The sequence below is a fragment of the Thamnophis sirtalis genome, unplaced genomic scaffold (assembly GCF_051295495.1).
Source record: "Thamnophis sirtalis isolate CommonGarterSnake01/CBP01778 unplaced genomic scaffold, rThaSir2_p1.2 scaffold_12, whole genome shotgun sequence".
Lineage (NCBI taxonomy): Eukaryota > Metazoa > Chordata > Lepidosauria > Squamata > Natricidae > Thamnophis > Thamnophis sirtalis.
Window position 1 is genome coordinate 29,777,177 of NW_028261392.1, and position 19,531 is coordinate 29,796,707.

The 19,531-nt window shown below is 38.9% G+C and overlaps 2 protein-coding genes across 10 annotated transcripts in view; both read left to right on the forward strand.

The window, feature by feature from the left end:
* The window catches only part of ATP11A (ATPase phospholipid transporting 11A), a 135,624-nt gene extending 122,331 nt beyond the window's left edge, over positions 1 to 13,293 (forward strand). Inside the window, exons 28-30 of one of the 5 annotated variants that reach the window (XM_087726460.1) lie at positions 554 to 719; positions 6,022 to 6,126; positions 9,180 to 9,301. In XM_087726460.1, coding sequence (XP_087582586.1) covers positions 554 to 719; positions 6,022 to 6,111 — 256 coding nt within the window. In that variant the 3' untranslated portion in view covers positions 6,112 to 6,126; positions 9,180 to 9,301. Of the gene's footprint in view, positions 1 to 553; positions 720 to 4,020; positions 4,110 to 6,021; positions 6,155 to 7,458; positions 7,517 to 9,179 lie in introns of those variants that run through there. The other 4 variants (XM_087726461.1, XM_087726462.1, XM_087726459.1 and 1 more) reach the window with 4 other exon arrangements.
* Positions 13,294 to 17,066: 3,773 nt separating this feature from the next.
* MCF2L (MCF.2 cell line derived transforming sequence like) overlaps positions 17,067 to 19,531 on the forward strand; it is a 107,603-nt gene continuing 105,138 nt past the window's right edge. For 2 of the 5 annotated variants that reach the window (XM_087726361.1, XM_087726363.1), the window contains exon 1: positions 18,372 to 18,456. The gene's annotated coding sequence lies outside the window, so the exon portion shown is untranslated. Of the gene's footprint in view, positions 17,246 to 17,502; positions 17,522 to 18,371; positions 18,457 to 19,531 lie in introns of those variants that run through there. The other 3 variants (XM_087726362.1, XM_087726364.1, XM_087726355.1) reach the window with 3 other exon arrangements.

A 19,531-nucleotide genomic window follows, 5' to 3' on the forward strand; every position in this document is an offset into this window, starting at 1 on the left:
GCACAAAATCCTGAGGTAATAGAATGTCTGTGTGCAATTATTTACATTCAACTAGGTTTTTTATGTATGTGGATGCATTTGTGTATGTGTGTTTGTCTGTGTACATACACACACATACAAAGTTAGTTCCTAATGACTTCTATGCCCTTTTCTTGTTATTTTTCTAGGCTCTAATGGGGCCCTGACTGTCCCAAAATCATCCAGCCAGCTTCCATGCCTAAGAAGGGATTAGAATTCTCTTTGTTTCTAGACTGGTAACTTAACCACTAAACCAAACTGGCTTTCCAAAGTTGCTTGCAAAATATTTTTTTTTCCTCCTGGCATGGGGAAGGCTACACTGCCAATGTAAAAATGTACATTAAAGGGACAGGTTAATAGAAAATACTGCCATTTTAGCTATTTATCTCCTTGCAGAACACTAAAATCCAGTGAAAATATAGTGTTTTGATCTAACCAGTCTAGGAATGTGGACATGGGATATAATAATAAAAACATGCATGTTGAAATCTCTATTGCTTTAATACATGACAGTATTTTACTCTTCATCCATTAGGCCATTTCTCAACTACCAGAGGATGTACTACGTATTCCTGCAGATGCTATCTACTGGTCCTGCTTGGCTGGGCATTATTATGCTTATAATTGTTAGTCTTCTTCCAGATGTCCTCAAAAAGCTTCTGTGCCAGCAGATATGGCCTACAGCAACAGAAAGAATTCAGGTAAAAATTTAACTGTCTTGATTTTACAGATCACATCTATCTAAATATCTTCTAAACATCTCTGATTTTATTGCTTACAGTTTTATTTAATCAATTAGTAAGACACTGAGAATACAGTAAATTATTGTAATATTTTACATAGTAGCTTATTTTATGCATAATTCTTTTGAATCTTTTGAAAAAGAAAAAAATGACAAAAACAACAATATACAAATCATATAATTTGAGAGCATATATAAATTTCTAATGTTAAGAAGAGATACAAAATTGTAAAAATCCATACCCAATATTTATATCAAAAACCTGTATAAATAGATATAATTTACTACCATAGGAATTACATTGTTATACTGTATTCCACAGTCTTATTACATGGAGACCAAATGTGAACAAAACAAACTTTAACGAAAAGAGTCTTCAAATAGTTTTTCTACTATTTCTTACTTTTTAAACTACTATTGGCCCAAAGAAAGATGCATCTTACTTTTGATGCAGTCAATTTGGCAACTAAAAGAAATAGCATGTATTTATTTGTTTCCAATAAAAATGGATAATAAAATTACATTATGATTAAAGACTATTGTATAATTTTCAGTTTTCTCAAAATATTAAAATGATTAAATTGCCATTACCATTACAGATATGTACCAATGGAATTAAAATCCTTCCAGCACAGATTAGAAAGATTATATTTAATGTCATGCAATTTAAAAGGATATAATAACATATTATTTTGATATCATATTAATTTTTCTACCAATTATATCCAAACTTTGCTTGACAGGAAGTAAGCTAGAGACTATATCTTTATGCATTCATGTTCTATAAAGCTTATTTCCACTTTAATTCCTTACTATAATTGTGTAAAGCAACTTCTTTCTAGCTATTCAAACAGATTGTCTCCACTGACATGCCCACACCTGCAGAGTTGAATGTATGATGGGTTGAATGGCTTTGACATCAAAAGATAGAAGTATCAATGCAGTCAAGGGCATTGTAAATCAAAAATCTATTACTCTGATAATCTAATTCTTCCTTAAAAATCAATTCTGCTCTAAACTTCAGATATCTATAATGTGGTATGCCAAATTAGGATAAAAACAATGCTGGTTCTAATGTTTTATTTAACTTCCAATAAAGCAATGCATTCCAAAACAGGGTCACATATTCTCTCTTCCCCTTCCTATATGCCAGTTGCCTATATGCAAACCTTTTTTGGCTACCGTGCCAAGAGGAGGGGCGCACAGGAGGGTTGTGCGCCAGCGTGCCGCACCCATAATGCTATGTGTACCCCCCAGCGCACGTGCATGCATGAGATTATAGACCCCCACCCTTTTGCTGTGGTTTTTTCACCTTCCCCAGGCTCCAGAGGCTTTCTAGGAGGCTGGGGAGGGTGAAAACAGCCTTCCTGGCCCCGCCCCTGGATGCCCCCCGGAGGCCTCAGGAGCTTCCCTGAAGCCTCTGGAGGGCAAAAAATGGACCTACGGGGAACCCAGAAGTTTGGGAATTGTGACTTCTGGTTTGTCCGTGAAGCCGATTTTCGACCTCCAGATCCTTCAGTAGGCTCCGGAGGGCGAAAAACAAACCTATGGACAAACCAAAAATCACTTCTGGTTTGCTCATAGGGCTGGTTTTTGCCCTCCGGACCCTTCAGGGGCCTTCAGGAGGCTTCCCTGAAGGCTCCGGAGGATAAAAACTGGCCCTATGAGCAAACTGGAAGTGACTTCCGGGTTCCCCGTAGGGCCAATTTTCAACTTCTGGAGCCTTCAGGAGGCTTCCCTGAAAGCTCCGGAGGGCAAAAAACGCCCATACGAGCAAACTGGAAGTGACTTCTGGGTTCCCTGAAGGGCCAACTTTCGACTGAAGGCTCCAGAGGGCAAAAAACGGTCCTACAAGCAAACTGGAAGTCTGTTCCTGAATTTCCAGTTCGCCCATAGGGCTGGTTTTTCGTGCTGCGTCAAAACTGCGTCAAAAGAAGGCCGAAGTCAGCTGGCCAGCATGTGCATATGCGCTGGCCAGCTGACAGGGCATCACCTCACAGGCCCTGAAAAATGGCTCCGTGTGCCCCCTATGGCGTGCATGCCATAGGTTCGCCATCACGGCTATATGCTGTTGAAATTATCAAGCAAGCATTTATCTTGGATTTTGTGGAATAACTATGCAGACCACAAGTAACTGAGCAGGTTTCCAACAATCCCTCACCAGTCTGCACCAATCAGAAATCAGCATGGCTAAAGGCCAATTAGAAGTCAGGATACCTGGCTATAAAGTCCCTGGTCCGTTGCTGATGGTCTGCTTAGCAATTACTTTGTTTTTGAAGATGCCAGCTACAGTTGCTGGGAAAACACCAGGAAATCTCTTCTTATGGTCACTAAACTCTAAAGCCTAATATTGTGAAATAATCCTCCAAATAATACTTCACTTCGTATAGTGAAGTACAAAGCATGATATTCAACATGTTTCGAGTCAATCAGACATTTTGATCTTAAAATCTGACATCAAACTTATTAGCATTTACCGTATATACTTTCCCATGCATTTAATGACATGGTAATTTCTCTAAATAGTCTGACTTGGATGAAAACAATCTGACATTCAGTTTGCCGAAGCAATGCAAAAATATATTTTGACTCTTTATTTTTTCAGTTAAGTTCAATGTATCCAGTAGGATAATCTATTTTTTTAAATGTAATATAATTCACCTATGTTGATATTTCAAATATATGACAAACCTATATGACTAAATTTAAATAAATGGCCTTATTTCAAATTTTGGCTTAGAGATTGTTTTCAGGACATTATGTGAAAAAAAATTAAAATCACAGTATGCTACATAAATTGCATTGTATTAAATAATCTGAACGGCCTATGATAGTAGCTATTATAGACCTGAAACAGAGTTCCAGGACAAGGAATTAAGTGTGTAGTAATACAGTAATAGTAAGTAGAAGCAAGAACTGGTTTGTAGCATGTCACACTTGTCTAAGTGTGGTATAGCTGAGTCATCATGTATAGGATTACAATAATAATTAGGATGTTGTACTATGTTCATAAAAGTATCTGGTGTACAAGTTTGAGGGACTTCTCCGTGATTTGAATGTGCACCTTTCTATATGCATTACATTGTCAATGTTTCTTTGTAAGCCTTTGGGATTTAATCAGATTTATTCCTTGTGTTTCTTCTTTTCCCACTCTCAATACACTCCTGTCTTCCATACTGCTTTTCCTAAATAACTGCTACCTTGCTTTAAACTAAAAATGATGTGCACGGGTACTACCATCAATCTTCTTGGGAAATCAGACTAAACACCAGTGCCTTTCTGTTGAGCAGTCTACCATCTTTATGCTTTCTCAGACTTCAAGCAGTCTAAGTTTCTAATGGAGCAAAAGGTGATTTTTTTCCTGCCTTTCTGCATGTGTGGTCATATCATTGAGAGGATGTTAGAAAGTGCATTCAGAATCACAACATATCAATCATAATCCATCTCCTCAATAGAACATTAAACAACAATTACAATACTTTTATATTTTTCTTTGCATTTCCAAGTGAACGATATATGTAACTATGTGCATGTATTCTTTATCATTGTTTGTATATAAATAATACAATAGAATACCCCTGTTGTGTTTATTTATTTTTTAATAATTTAAATAGTAACAACAATTGCTAAGCATAGATGTGATGGGAATTCCTGAATGCCATTATTCATTTGTAATCATGAACCATGATTGCCATTATATGAACATGTCTGCCTAAATCTATGGCTTCAAAGTATGCTTACTTTGAAAATGATTCAAAATGTTTTGGTTCTTGTATGAGGATAGCATCTCTCTGCTATTTATTAAAGAATCTAGGTCCGTCCCCCCCAATTCTTCTAGGTGTTTCGGGCATGGGAGAAGTTGCTATTGTCTTAAGAAATCTTCTTATTAAAATTAATGTGAATCTTATAGCAGGAATGCCTTTTTGAAATTAGTGTAAAGATCATAGAAAATTTGGGTTCCTTCAATGGATAGCAGAGAGGTGCCTTGCTGAAGTTCACCCCAAGTACTGGTGCTAAATCATTTTCAAAGTATGCCCAGAACTATTGTTTCTTTCACTCTAATTTCCCTTTGCATACTAGCATGTCATCTTTCCTAATTTGATGAAATTAGCATCTTTGTTTCTAAACACCAGCTAAATTTTTATCTAATCTTATAAATCAGGATCAGGAATCTCTATACTTGAAGTTTGGCCTGTATTTCATACAGAGATTTATTCTTTCGCTTTTCAATTTCCATTTTTTTCCAAGTTCTTTACAGTCTTTATGTTGCTCTGCTTGTCACTTCTGAGTGGTAAGCAAGAACATTTATTCTTAACATCTAAAATTGAAGGAGGAAGATTGACTGACTCTTTCTTTCTTTTGCTTTTTTATTTCCATGGCTTAATAAAGCGTGAAAGACAAACTGCATTGGGCTATTAAATCGGTGAAACTGCAAAAGCTTTGGAGGAATCTTTTTCTTTTGGGAAATTATTAGCCAAATCCGATTTCTTATCATAATTCTCATAAATCTAATTAGGATTTCTTCTAACTTGCATCTTTTTCTGACAATTATACATTTATCTCATTTATCCTGCTATATGTAATTATTCTGGTTTTACAAGATGGGTATTAATGTACCTTCATTTCTACTTAACATTTTTCTTGCTTCAAAAACATTTTTGCTGTAAGCAAAATATTATTCCTTTAATTCAAATTTTCTTTTTGATTAAAGTAACAGTAAAAAGCAAGCATTAAATCTGAAAATAAAAGTCAGATTTGGAGTTCTGAATAAGGCTATAACTACTTTTCTGCATGTGGCCTACGGGTGTCTTCATTCTATCTTTTGCATGATCATGTAAGGTATTATCTTTCCATTTAAAAGCATCACAGGTCTTTCCAGAAATAAAGTCTCAGTTGCAAAGGGAATCAATGCAAAGGATCACAATTTTTACTCAGACCTAATATCAGCAAGAACGGTGACGGTTAATGCTGAAGTCACTATTATTTGAACACAGACCAGTTACTATCTTCTGACTAAATGTAAAACTAGAACATAAAAAAATATAAAACTACTTTATGAAAGAATACAAAGCCACTGAATTCTAACTATAATAAAACAGTTATTTCTTGACATTTTTTTTCAACCTGTCAGGTTTTCATTAGCAGGATTTAAATATTTTTGCGTTATATGAGCTATCCTAACACGATTATTTACATGTTCCTCTTAAGATGTTCATTTTGGACCTATTGTATAGTTTCAGTGTTTTTCCTCATCCTTGCAGAGGAGTTTGAAACATAAATCAACCCTAAATACTTTGATGAACAACGATGACCCACTTCTTGAAGGAGCCCTTTCTGCTTCCGAGACATAATTAGATCACTGATAGGTAACAGCATTGATCGTGGTACTATTAGGTAATTTCTACTAGTGTGCTGTGATATTTTCAAAGAGAAAGCCATTTCCTCCAGAGTTTTTGCTGTATTTTCTCAATTTAAGTCTGATTCTTCTATTCTGAGTATTATAGTCTGTTTTTGATTAGTTCACCATACAGGTAAGTTTTTAATAATAGAGTATTGTGTGTGTGAGCCTGTATGTGCATGCATTCTGAAAAAAAAAATAGAATTTAAAATTTGTTTCATTTTTTTCCACTTATTTTAGTTAGGTGGCATGCACAATTGCAGTTTAATTAAATACGGTATTCAAACAACTATGTGTAAGATGAGTCAAATAATATTTTCCCAAGAATTTTGTATAAAACTTCCATTTATAATGAAGGCTGCCAATCTGTGACATTGCCTGTACCTAACATGATGAAACAAATCTCAAAGGTACCAATATTTATCTTAAATATCCAAACATGTATATAAGCAAAAACTACAGATTTCAAAGCACTCGGATGGACATTACAGGTACACAGGAATATACAGTTCAAAATAAATACTGTATTTTTTGGAGTATAAGATGCACCGGAGTATAAGACGCACCAAGATTTTGAAGAGGCAAATTAAAAAAAAAGTTTTTCATTCTGCAGGCCTCCCAAAAATGGTCCGCTTTTGCAAAAAATTGTTCCCCCCCCCCGCAAAAGGGTATGAATAGCCTTTAGGAGTCTTGTAGAATGTTCAGGGGGGGGGCAAGCAAATAATAGCCAATTTTTCACAAAAATGGGCCCTTTTTGTCAAAAAAAGGGCATGCATGGCCTTTAGGAGGCTTAGAGAGTGCTCCTGGGGGCTGGGGGGGGCAAAACTGAGCAAAAAATGGCCCGTTTTTTGCAAAGGGGCTGGGTTTTGGGAAGCAAACAATGCTTATTCAGTGTAAAAGACACACCCAGATTTTCAGCCTCTTTTTTGAGTGAAAAAGGTGCGTCTTATACTCCGAAAATACGGTAAATTTCTCTAAGAAATATTTTCACACATTATAAATGAGGAACAAAGAACATAAGTCCAATTTCACACGCGTTGTATTGCATAGATTATAATGTGCAAAGAAGCCTTTGGAAAGTTAAACATATCCAGGGTTGTGTGAAACATTGAGAAGAAAATTTCCCAAAGGAAATTAGCATGAATGAAGCAGTTCTTCCTGGTGTTTGAAAGCACCCATATCTTCTTGGAAGTCTTGCATAACTTCTTCAACAGCTGTCACCAAGTGTTCACATACAGACAATCTTGTCTTTGGGAACACTATGAAGACAAAACAATTGTGCATGTTCTTTGCCCTTAAGACAGTCAGGAACAGCTGCTGAAGTTTTCCCCAGCATGATTTGTGAATCAGTCCTTCAGGTACTTGTGCAACCTTAAACATTTCCTTGTAAATTAGGGATGGAAATAACCTGAAGTGCTTTAGTAGCCCAAAACAGAGTTGCTAAAATACTTGACCTTATTATTTTCCATTCAAAAGTAGTCTAATCTAGTTTGATATCTGAACCTGGAAATTTGGATTTGGAAAAAAAATATCCCACAGAACAAGAAAAAAATGCAACATTTTTGTTTTTTAGCATTATAAGATAAAATATGCAGAAAAGCTAAATTATCAGAGAATAGGCATGCCATTTTTTCATTTTTAAAAAGTGTTTATATTTTGAGATAGAATAGACAGAAAAACATCTCTAGCATTAAATAGCCTATCTGATGGTGAAAATCCATTCAAAATGTCAGATAAATTAATTTGGGGGGAGGGCCATTTCACAGAATGAATATATGTGTTCCTCAAGTCAATAGAACTGGTTATCATTTGAGAGAACACTTTAAGTTAAGTAATTAACTTGTGTTTTCTATAAAATAAATCTGTCACTGGCAATCCACTATAGCTCATAAAGCATTGTCACATTGCTCAGACAGGAGATGGGAACAATCAGATGGAAGAAATTCTAAAAACAAAGATTATTTTTCAGATTGCAATAAGGGCAACTGCTAGTCATGATGATGATAAAAATCACTTATTTTGGCCACTAGATCCCTCTACCCACCATGATGCTTTATACAAAGGATAACATTTGAGGGAGATAATTACTGTAGTTTCTCTCCTTGCCAAAGCTGCACGAAAACATAAATTAAGGCATTGTGACTTAAATGGGTTTCTATTTTTAGTCTTTCAGGATTGTGACCAAATTTGATATTACTGTAACGGGTAGAAATGTTTGCCAACCATGCTTTTTTTTTTCATATCCAGATTTTTCTAGCCAGGGCTCAAAAATCAGGTGGTTTTGCCTTTGTTGTTTTGGCTACAGCAGTGATGGCAAGCCTTTTCAGCACCGAGTGCCAAAAAGGGTGCACGTGTCTGCTCGTCAGGGCTACAACCCGGACGAGGAGATGCCCAGGTGGCATGCACTTGCCAGAAAATTAACTTCCGGGTTTTGGCACACTCATACACACTGGCCAGCTAGTCTTCCGGATTTCTAGGGCGCATGCGCATGTGACGATCAGCTGGCCAGTGCACATGCTCACGCCGGAAAATGGAAGACCAGATCTTCCAGTTTGCGGCACTGCCACGTGCACAAAGGCCAGCTGATCATTGCACAAGCATGCGTGCCAGAAACCAAGAAGAGAAATGGGCAACACCACGTGTGCCATAGGCCCACCATCACGGGGTTATAGGAAGGGCAAGTTGATTCTTACATGAAAATATCCACATAATTATTCCCTTTTGAAATTGAAGAAAACTATCTGCAATTTCAATATGACATGAGTATGTAAGGCCAGTATGTAAGATACAGTATAAAAAGCGGCTCCTAGCTGAGGATTTTCTTATTCCCATCATCCACAATATTGTCACATAAAATGAACCAAAATTGTTCCCTCATTCCAACTGTCTTGCCTCTAGTATAATCAAACAGCTGCCCAAGGTTAATTCTGTAGCCATATTGTCACTTTTAGATAGTAGTACTTAATTTCAGTTGTGACTATTAAAATATATACATATTTCTTTTTATTATTTTTTTGGCAGAAAACATCCGACCCTGAGCAGGACGCTATTTCAGAATTCACACCTCTTGCCTCTTTGAAGAGACCAAAATATCGAAGTAATGAATGCAAGAAGTCCTCAGCAAAAAGGTCTCGTTCTAAAAAAATAATGTTCACACGCTGGCAAAACTATGATTATTCAATGCTCCCATCTATCTTTGGCTACTCTAACTATTCCAAGCGTTGCAATTCCAGCACACAGGACTACCACCAAAGTGCAGGTTTTGAAACATCTCTGTGACAGATCACCAACTCAAGCCTTTAAGATCCACAGCAGCTCTTCCCACCCCTCCCCACCTGCAAAGGACCATTTAAGAACTCAACCAGAAAATCGTGACTTTTGCTGCCACATGTAAGATCCTGACAAGCCTGCTACAAAACCAGGAGTATTGGTCTTTTTTAAAAATGTTTTTGAACTATTCAAACAATGAAGTCATGTACACAGTCTGGTACTGTGGAAATAGTTCTAATGCTATTTTCATTCTTCTCAGTCAAAAACTGTGTGTATTACCTCCATCATCCCTTTTCGTTTTGTTCGATGAGCCCTGCTTTGATTTGTGACTATATCTGGATCTGAATTTTGAAAAATGGTCAGTCATAAACAATGCTTTTGGATGTTCAGTCAGCAAGTATATTCGCTAATGCTGCTTTTGACAGTCTTCGTCCTTTCTTTGCTTTTTCTCTGGGTGTTTCGGCTGTGCAAATCAGCACACGGGAAACAGATTCTAATGTCTTTGTATTGTCAGAACAGGACTATATGTGATCTCAAAATATTCTTTTTTTTTGCTAAAGACCAATGCTTTTAAAGTATAGTTAATATAATACTTAAGAAGTCAGTCTGGCTATCAAATGTGTGATGTGACCACTACAGCAATTGGACTGAAAGTAATTATTGAACCTTCAGAATCAGCCATAGGAGTTTGTAGTAATAAACAAACCATAGTAGCTCTAAAATAGTATATTAGGAAGTGTTCTGCTGGTTTGTGGTCTTTCTTTAATTAAGAAAAAACAAATAATTGATTACTTAACAAATTATTATTAAAGCAAGTATTTTCTTGTTTTACTTTTAATTTGATATTAAAAATAGAAGGGAAATCAACACTAAAAATAAATTTTATGGTATTAACTGTGACTCTGTGTGTTAGGTAGCACCACCATGTGGTGTATTCCCATTATTTAAATAGGGAGTCATTTGTGACTCTCGTTTGCTGTCTATTGATTTTAATAGTAGAAAAACACATACCAGCTTGGTTTAATTTTTCCTCCAGTATTTTATTTAGAGTATATAAAAGGGTTAAAGTTTACTGAGAATTAACATTGCTGTTTGTGCAAATCCCCTATTAACTTCCTGAGCAGAGATAGGGACAACAAATGTTTTAAAAGGCAAATTGTGAAATATGCATTATACCAAAGACTATAAAGAAAAAAGAATTAGGAGTCCAAGTCTGGTGAAGCTGGTAATGATGGAGCAAGTGAGGAAACCATAATGCAAAGTTCACCCCTTATCTACTTGCACATGACATTCTGTGTTGTAATGAACGGATCTTGTGTTGTAATGTCACAACATAATATCTCATCATTTTTGCATCATCATGTGAGGAACAAGTACTAATGAATGTTATCATTTTTATGTTTTACCATTCCATACAGTTCCCCATATCATAGCATTTTGGTAATTTTAAGATGCAAGCAATTTCCATTTCTGGTGTTGCTAACACACTCACAACATATTTAATGTTATATATTTATTTGACACTGCATACTTGAAGGTTGGGTAGAAAAGTCCCCTACATAAAACACTGGTTGTAAAATGTAAATATATAAATATTTCTTATTTAAAAGAAAATCAACTTGATGTGGGTATTGATTTTATACCTGTACTAGTGATAAATCTCTCTCTGGGTATAATTAGCAAAATTATTTTTAATGTATTTTTTTAGAAATCTAAAAAATGCCTTTGCAATGAAATATTTTTCAATATTGAAGCTCTTTATATATCTGATTTATGCATACATTTGTTAATATATCAATTCTATTTTCAAGTATATGTTTTAGAAGAATTTTTTTATATATATGAGTTTTGGAGCTCTAGAATTTAGCTTATAATGGAATTGAGATTGTAGAAACTCTGATGAATGTTAATATTAGGCATAGGTTCGTTCTTTCAAATTCATCCAAAGCTGCTGATTTTTATTTTGTTTGCTTCGGCTTGTAAATATTGGCTTTCAATAGACAAGTCTTACAAGGAATTGCTGCCACCATTATTTTGTATTGTTCCATAAAATTTTGTATCACTTGCTCCTTTATGTTTTCATTTCCATCCATTAGCCTTAAATGGGAAGTTTCTTATGCGGTTATTGAAAATGCTGCATTCCTGCCCTGCATGCCCAAGAAAGATCTTATGGCAATGTTGTTGCATCTCAACCTTTCCTCCCCAAAAAATTACAGGCTGAAACATTTAATGGTAGTTGTGGAGGGGAAAAAATTAAAAACATCTTTTACCACTGAGTTCAAGGAGCATCTGCCAGTGTATATGTATGAGTGTTGCATGCACACGTGTCAAAAAAGGGCAAATAGTGCCTGAGACTGAACAATCAAAACCCTGCCCCCTTTTATCACCCACATAAAAAGAGGCCAGGCTTTAATCATGCAGAAAGCTGACACTTTCTTGATTTTGTGACTTTTTTGACCATCCCCTCTAGGAGCTGGTCCTAGACTTAATTACTTTTTAACATTAAATTCAATAAGTCTCCTGTAATGATGATTAAATCTGAGATCCCTCTCATTATAATAATAAGTTAGGAGACAGTTTTGAATTTAAAAGCTCCATTTTGTTCACAACAAGGTGGGTTCTAAAAAGATTTTAGGAAAATGACAAAAGGAAAAGATATCTCAGTATTAACCTCAATTTTCCTTCATTGCCTTTCTACAAACAGGCATGTGTGTAAAATTCTAGGTCAGAGACCTCTATGCACTAAATCTCCATATATGTACACTGGTGCTCCCAACATTGAATTCTACCAAATAAGTGAGATATGCAGTCATTATGTCTTACCTTGAAGATCTGAAAAACTAAACTGGTTATTAGCTCAATGCGATGCTTGCACCCCATTTGGTGATGGAAAACTTTTTTGATCTGCGTGGGAGCGAAGGATATTACAAAATTATTTTTATAGCTGTGGTTTATTTTTATGCACTGTGGATTATATCCCATAATTAGATGTTACAAATGAGCAGCAATAAACAATCTTGATAAAATTAATCAAAACTGATGGAAATCTAAGAAGAGGGAATACTTCATTTTGTTTATTTTCTCCCCAAGTCAGCGCTATCAATTTTTCTAATTATTTATGGTCTATTATTTTGTCCAACTACCTGACATAAAAACAAAACCATTTAATCTCCTGCTTGTAACACCCTGTTTATTATACATATCATGCAAGTATCAGAGGAAATTACACATTGTGATATCCATAAGATCATGTCAGAAAGCTTTAACAGAATATTGTCAGAAGTATTATAAAAGAAATAATTATGTGTATGATTGTACATTGTATAATTGCACACATCAGTTTCTATAGCTTTATCTTTGTCAAAACTATACAGAATTTTAAGTATGTCTGAAATTCTGTGATGTGCTTACTGTTCTCAATAATCTTTCAATCTATATTGCAAAGTAGAATTGGCAGAAAATGCTCTTGGGAAAAATGGAACATAGTTACCAGAACATTAATCATTAAAATATCTATAGTCATCAGCACTAAATACTGACATGTATTTGTAAATGGTACAGTGATTAGTTCACTTGCCTGATAATTCAGCCTTTAAAATCTCTGTTAGATTAATCTATAATACTTCATTAAAAGGTTCAAAGCAGTCTCAATTATTATTAACATGATATATATATATATATAAATATATATAAATACAATATATACATGTGCATTGATGTAAAGTTTATTTTCTGTGCTGTTTTTAAATTTTCATTTATGTAGATAACATGACTTCTTTATATCCATATTTTGGGACTTTCTGTAGATTCTCTATAAAGCAGTAGATGTTTAAATCTGCTTGCAATAAAATAAAATTTACATATTTGTTTTGGTGTATTGTGTACCAGTCTGCGGGCATGATGCTCTTAATTTAGATAGGAGTTTTAAAAATTGTAATTTCTAAATTACAATTTAATTATACTTTGCTGAATACATTTATACACAATCGGATTTTACTATTGTCTTTTTTACTGTCAGTGCAGAAAAAAATAGAGGTTGGTTTGGTTGGTTGGTTTATTAGATTTATATGCCGCCCTTCTCCCAAGGACTCAGGTCGGCGTACAACATTAAAAGAAACACATAATACAAAAGTTAAAAAAAAATAGAATATCCCAAACGCAATTAAAATTGACAATGACATTTTTTTAAAAAAATTCGAATTAAAATCAACAGTGATCAATAATTTATTTTGTTTTGTTCAGGCCAGGCTAGCTTGCTGGAAAAGCCAACTTTTTAGGGCGCGTCGGAAGGACCGGAGGTCGGGGATTATACGAAGCTCCAGGGGCAGCTCATTCCAGAGGGAAGGCGCTCCCACAGAGAAGGCTCTCCCCCTGGGGGTCACTAGCCGACACTGTATGGCCGACCGCACCCTGAGGAAGCCAACTCTATGGGATCGCACTGGGCGATGGGAGGCTAACGGTGGCAGTAGGTGGTCTCGCAGGTATCTGGGCCTAAGCCATGGAGTGCTTTAAAGGTTATAATTAGTACCTTGAATCGCACCCGGAAGACAACCAGCAACCAGTGCAGGCCGCCTAAAAGGGGTGTAACATGGGAGCACCTAGGTGCCCCCATGATAACCTGCGCAGCCGCATTCTGGACCAGTTGAAGCTTCCGGGTGCTCTTCACAGGCAGCCCCATGTAGAGAGCATTACAGTAGTCCACGCGAGAAAGGACGAGGGCATGAGTGACTTTGCACAGATCATCCTGATCCAGGAAGGGGCGCAACTGACGTACCAGGCGAACTTGGTAAAAGGCCCCCCTGGTCACGACTGTCAGGTGTTCTTCTAAACTAAGCCATGTATCCAGGAGAACGACCAGATTGTGGGCCCTCTCTGAGGGGGCTAAAATTTCTCCCCCTATCATCAAAGATGGAACAAGATGCACAAATCGGGATGACAGAAACCACAGCCACTCCGTCTTGGAGGGATTGAGCTTGAGCCTGTTCCTCCCCATCCACATCCGCACAGCCTCCAGGCATCGGGACATCACGTCGAGGGCATCGTTTGGGTGGTTTGGGGTAGAGATGAAAAGTTGGGTATCATCAGCATATTGATTATAGCGTACCCCAAAACCACGGATGATCTCACCCAGTGGTTTCATATATATGTTGAACAGGAAGGGTGAGAGAACCAACCCCTGGGGCACCCCACAAATGACGCGCCTCGGGATCGATCCCTGCCCTCCAGTCAACACAAACTGCGACCAATCCAACAGGTAGGAGGAGAACCACCATAAAATGGTGGCCCCCACTCCCAACCCCTCAAGTCGTCACAGTAGGATACCATGGCCGATGGTATCGAAAGCCGCTGAGACGTCTAATAGGACCAGGACAGAGGAGCAGCCCCTGTCCTGGGCCCGCCAGAGATCATCGACCAACGCGACCAATGCCATCTCCATGCTGTATCCGAGCATGAAACCCGACTGAAACGGATCCAGGTAGACAGATTCATCCAGGGACTGGGGTCCAGCACATAAGTGGCAGCACTGAGTCTCCCCATAATTCTGTCCATGCCCTCGGGGGTACCAGAATCAAACTCATCCCAGATGGTCTCCACAATATTCATCCCCGTCGACTCGCCCGAATCTATCAGTCAGAGTCCAAGCCTGTCCGGATCTGAGCGATTTTATCCTGCAGATACTGAACAAATTCTTCAGCCCTACCCTGCAAGGGGTCTTTCCCAGCTCCTTGGTTAAGTAAGGAGCGGGTTACCTGTTCTGTCCCCCCTTCATGGCTCTTAACAAAAGACAGACAATTAAACTTAAAAGGAACTTTTCTTTATCAGTTCACAGTTCAAACTGGCTTCGAGCCCAAAAATAACTCAAGTGCCCTGAGATCTCGTGATCCCCTTTTGCAACCTTCTGACAAGCAAAGTCAATGGGGAAGCCAGGTTCACTTAACAACCGTGTTACTAATTTAACAACTGTGGTGATTCACTTGAAAAATGTGGCAAGAAAAGTCATGAAATGTAGCAAAAATCACCTAACAAAGTTATTGCTTAACAACATAAATTTTAGACTCAATTGTAGCCGTAAGTTGAGGGCTACCTGTATTGGCTAGACTGCAGTGGTGGATTCTGGGCTCCGTCGCAACCGGTAAGCTGCTCACGGGGCCAGGCGTCCTAGTCGGGCATGCGCATGCCACTGCCCTGTGACACCCAGCTGCTCAGTGGCGGTCACGCAGGCATCGGACCCTGTGCGCACGTGCACAATTGACCGGTCGTGTTATAAACAGCTATGGAATGCGGGCGGATGGGCGATACAGTGGCCACTGCTCCCGGCTGCTACTGGTATGGGCCGTACCACCCGGAACTCACCACTGATACAGTCTTGGTCTGATTAAGTGATGCTGCAAATGGAAAAGTCAAAGCACCTGGCTAGCATTGTCTGGGTTTGAAATCCATGCAATTGCATGTCCAGTAAGCAGATGGGAGTCCACCAGGTGGTAGTCTAGACTTGGCACTCAAAAGAAACATCCTGGAGGAAGACAGCAACCAGCTGTGTCAATATTTCTACCCATAAAACTTCATGGACATTTCCATGAAGTCAACAGCAATTAAGCAGAAGGTTTCCTCTGCTACATTTTTATAGCTGAATATATAGGGCCCTTATAGTTACATTTCCATTCAATAGAACACACTCATCATATTGATAAAAATAAGATCACCGATCATTTTTCTTGTGCCGTCTTAAAATGGTATGGACTACCAACCAGGCCAGTCATAAGCATCTAACAGTTTAGCCAGTAGCGGATTAAGGCTCACTGGTGCCCAAAGCACTGGCAAATCTTGATGCCCCCACTCCTAAACAAATCTTCATTGGGTTTTTTCTTTCTTTCTCAACTTTGTGGTGCCCCCTTGGATCTGGTGCCCTAAGCAAGTGCTTAGTCTCCTTAATGGTTAATACACCACTGCGTTTAGCAATTAAGGCTTAGTGGCCACAACCTTCAAAGAGGATAGCAGGGCAGCCTTAATTCTCATTCCTATTTCACTTCTGAGCCTCAATCTGGAACGTTAATGGATCAGGCCTGGCAGAAGAGCTTACATTTTGTAGGGCAGATCTTGAGAGACTTCCACCCCACCCACCCACGCCCTTCACAGCTTCTCTCATCCAACAAAGGCCAGCCTGCAAAACTGGCCATCAGAAGGGGGGGGAGGCGGGAGAAGCGGGGAGAACATATAGCTGCGTCGGCTTCGAAGGGAGGGCGTCCCACTGAGCTCATTGAGTTCAGTCCTGGGGAGGCTTAGCAAAGCGCAATCCTCTTAGCCGCCATCCAGAAAAAGGACCAGCGGCTGAGAGCACCGGAGGCGGGGGACCACTCGCAAAAAGGAAGCAGCCAAGCTACTGGTCCGAAAGGCGTGTTTCATTGCCCGACCACCCACCCACCCCCAAATCCCCAGACCCTCCGGGCCTGGCAAGTGACAAAGGTGTTGAGCTGCAGCATCCCGCCTTTCTTTCTCTCCTCCGCCTCTTCTTCTGTCGGGGCCGTGCAGCGGTTGAGGGGAGTGGGCGGCGCTGAGCGCAGGCGGAGAGGCGCGTGTCGGGCGGTGAAATGCTGTTCCGCCCCCTCCGCCTCTGCCTCCCTCCCCACCTTACGAGGCGCCGGTTCCCCTGGAGGGGAGCAGTAGCCGCGGACTGAAGGAACTGGCCGCAGAGAGCCGGGCAGGGGAGCCGACCGTGGCGGGAGCACCTCCTTGTGGCTCCATTGTGGTCTGGAGAAGCGGCGACGCCAGCAACCCGCCGCCGCCTCTCCCGAAGCTGGTGGAAGTCAGCCGAACAGGTGCGCGAGATATGCGTGTGTTTGTTGCGGGCGGGTGCCTTCCATTGGGCGGTTCCTCTGCCGCTGCTGCGTGCGGGGAAGTGCAAGGCGCGTTGCCAAGGGCAAAATTGAAATCCCGCTTTTCTCCCGCCCTTCGCGGCTCCTTTTTCGCCGGCTGGGTGGAAGGAGAAGCGGCGTTTAGAAGGAAGGGGGATGCGCGGAAGTTTCTTTGGCTTTGACCTTCTTGGCTCGAAACGGGATCCCGGGTCGCTTTAACAAACCCAGTCCGTTATCAGGGTGAGAAAATATTTGCAGAGGCCGCCCTGCTTCCAAGGCCGGGCGGAGGCATGTGGTGGGAATCGTAAACATGGTGTGCGTGTGGACCGTTTGATGCAGCTGTGCGGCTAATTCAATTGTGTAGAGCTGTAGTTTTGGCCTTTGGGGGGTGGGGCGGGTGGGGATGTGTGTGACGAAAGCTGTGTAGATTTTGTGGTGGTGGGGGGGCAGTTCTGTTTAAGGCTCATATCGTGAATTATGAAAAGGTGGCTCTGGGCTGGAATGCGGTGCAGTAACCTCATGTTTATTTATGAAAGTATGATCAATATTGTAGGAGGCCGACTTTTCACCTGGATTATGTATTAAATAAAATTCACATGTTTGAAACAGTTTGTAAAAATTATGACCTCTTCCAAAACTCGAAAGAAATGAGATGTCATTTCCAATTATAGTTAATGATTGCCCTCTGGTTGGTCCTGTTCCCAGGAGTGGAAATATTAGTAGCCCAAATACTCCTGTGGTTAAATATTAAATTATTAGAATTTTGGGTCAGATGACAGTATAATACAACTGTACTGTACCTCCTCACTGAAGACTCTATGCAAAAGTGAAACAAGGTGTACTTGTTAATATTCTTTACTTACCACAACTCCTAAAATTGACTTGGCCGAATCCTTGAAGTTGGTTGTGTGTCCTTCCACGTGATCTATAGAAATGAAGCTGGAACATTATGCTATCTTCAGATTAGTCCCTAGATGAATGAAGTACAGATTGGAGAGAGAAGAGAGAAGGGAGGGAGATCATTTGTGGTTTCAACATCACTTCAGTCCTCAAAATTTGAAATTGACTTTCCTTTTGTTCATTGTTTCAGACAACAGTGGGATGCGCTCACAGTTCCCTTCAGAAACAATACTTGGAAAGTTGTAGTGGAACAAGTGACTTCAACACTGCTTACAGTAAGCCTATTATATAATTTAATCAAGGTATCAGATCGGATGAAAACTGTTTTCATATGTATGTAGGCATAAGCAGTAGTTATCTCAAGGTACGGACAGAGAATAACCTACAGTGGAGAAATGTTGTGTGTTACGTCTAGAGCTGTCTATACAGTTAGCTTAATAACTAATTTATGACAGAACTGAATAACAGTGTTGGGACCTTGTAGGTCATCTAGTCTAACCCCTTGTCTCAGAAGGAGATCCTCCACCATTTCTAATGGCTGTCCAGTCTCTTCTTGAAAGCTTCCAGTGATAAAGCTCCCACAACTTCTTTGGTTTCATTGATTGGTTTCATTGGTTGATTATTCCCACTATCAAAAAAATTCTCCTTATTTCTAGGTTGAATCTCTCCTTGATCAGTTTTCACCCATTATTCCTTGTCTGGCCTTACTGCTTGTCCCCAAAGTTACAACTGTTGCATTTCCACACAAGTTATCCCATTTCAAGCGCTTGACAAACAGATTGCCTTTATGACTGGTTGCATCATGTCACAGTCATGTGACTGATTTGCAACATTTTTGCTGTTTTGCAAAGGATAATGGCAAAAAATGCCCATTGGATATGCTGGATTTTACAACGGTTGCCAAATCTGTCATAAAATTGAGTCTGGTGACCCACTTAATGACTGTGACAACTTATGACTCAATTGTGGTCTTTAAAAGAGGATTACCTGTAGCAGAATTAATCTTCAAAAATGTAGTCCACCAATAGTACTGGAAATTTATTTCCTATATATTCTTAGACAATAGTTTGTTCTGATAGGATTGCCATAGACTATTAGATGTACTGGAGGGTTTTTTTTGTTTTCATTTTCCTCAGCATAGGATTTTCCAATAAAAATGATACCATGTTGCATTAAATTATTCTATAAATCTTAAACATGTATCTTTCTTGAAAATAAGTACTGGCAAAAATAACAATTAAAAGTAAAATGCTATAGTTTGGCATTCCTATAAATGCTAAATTGACCTAGGAATGAGATTTTCTGTCAATATTGAGAAAAACATTAGAAACATAATATTTTAAAAAAGAG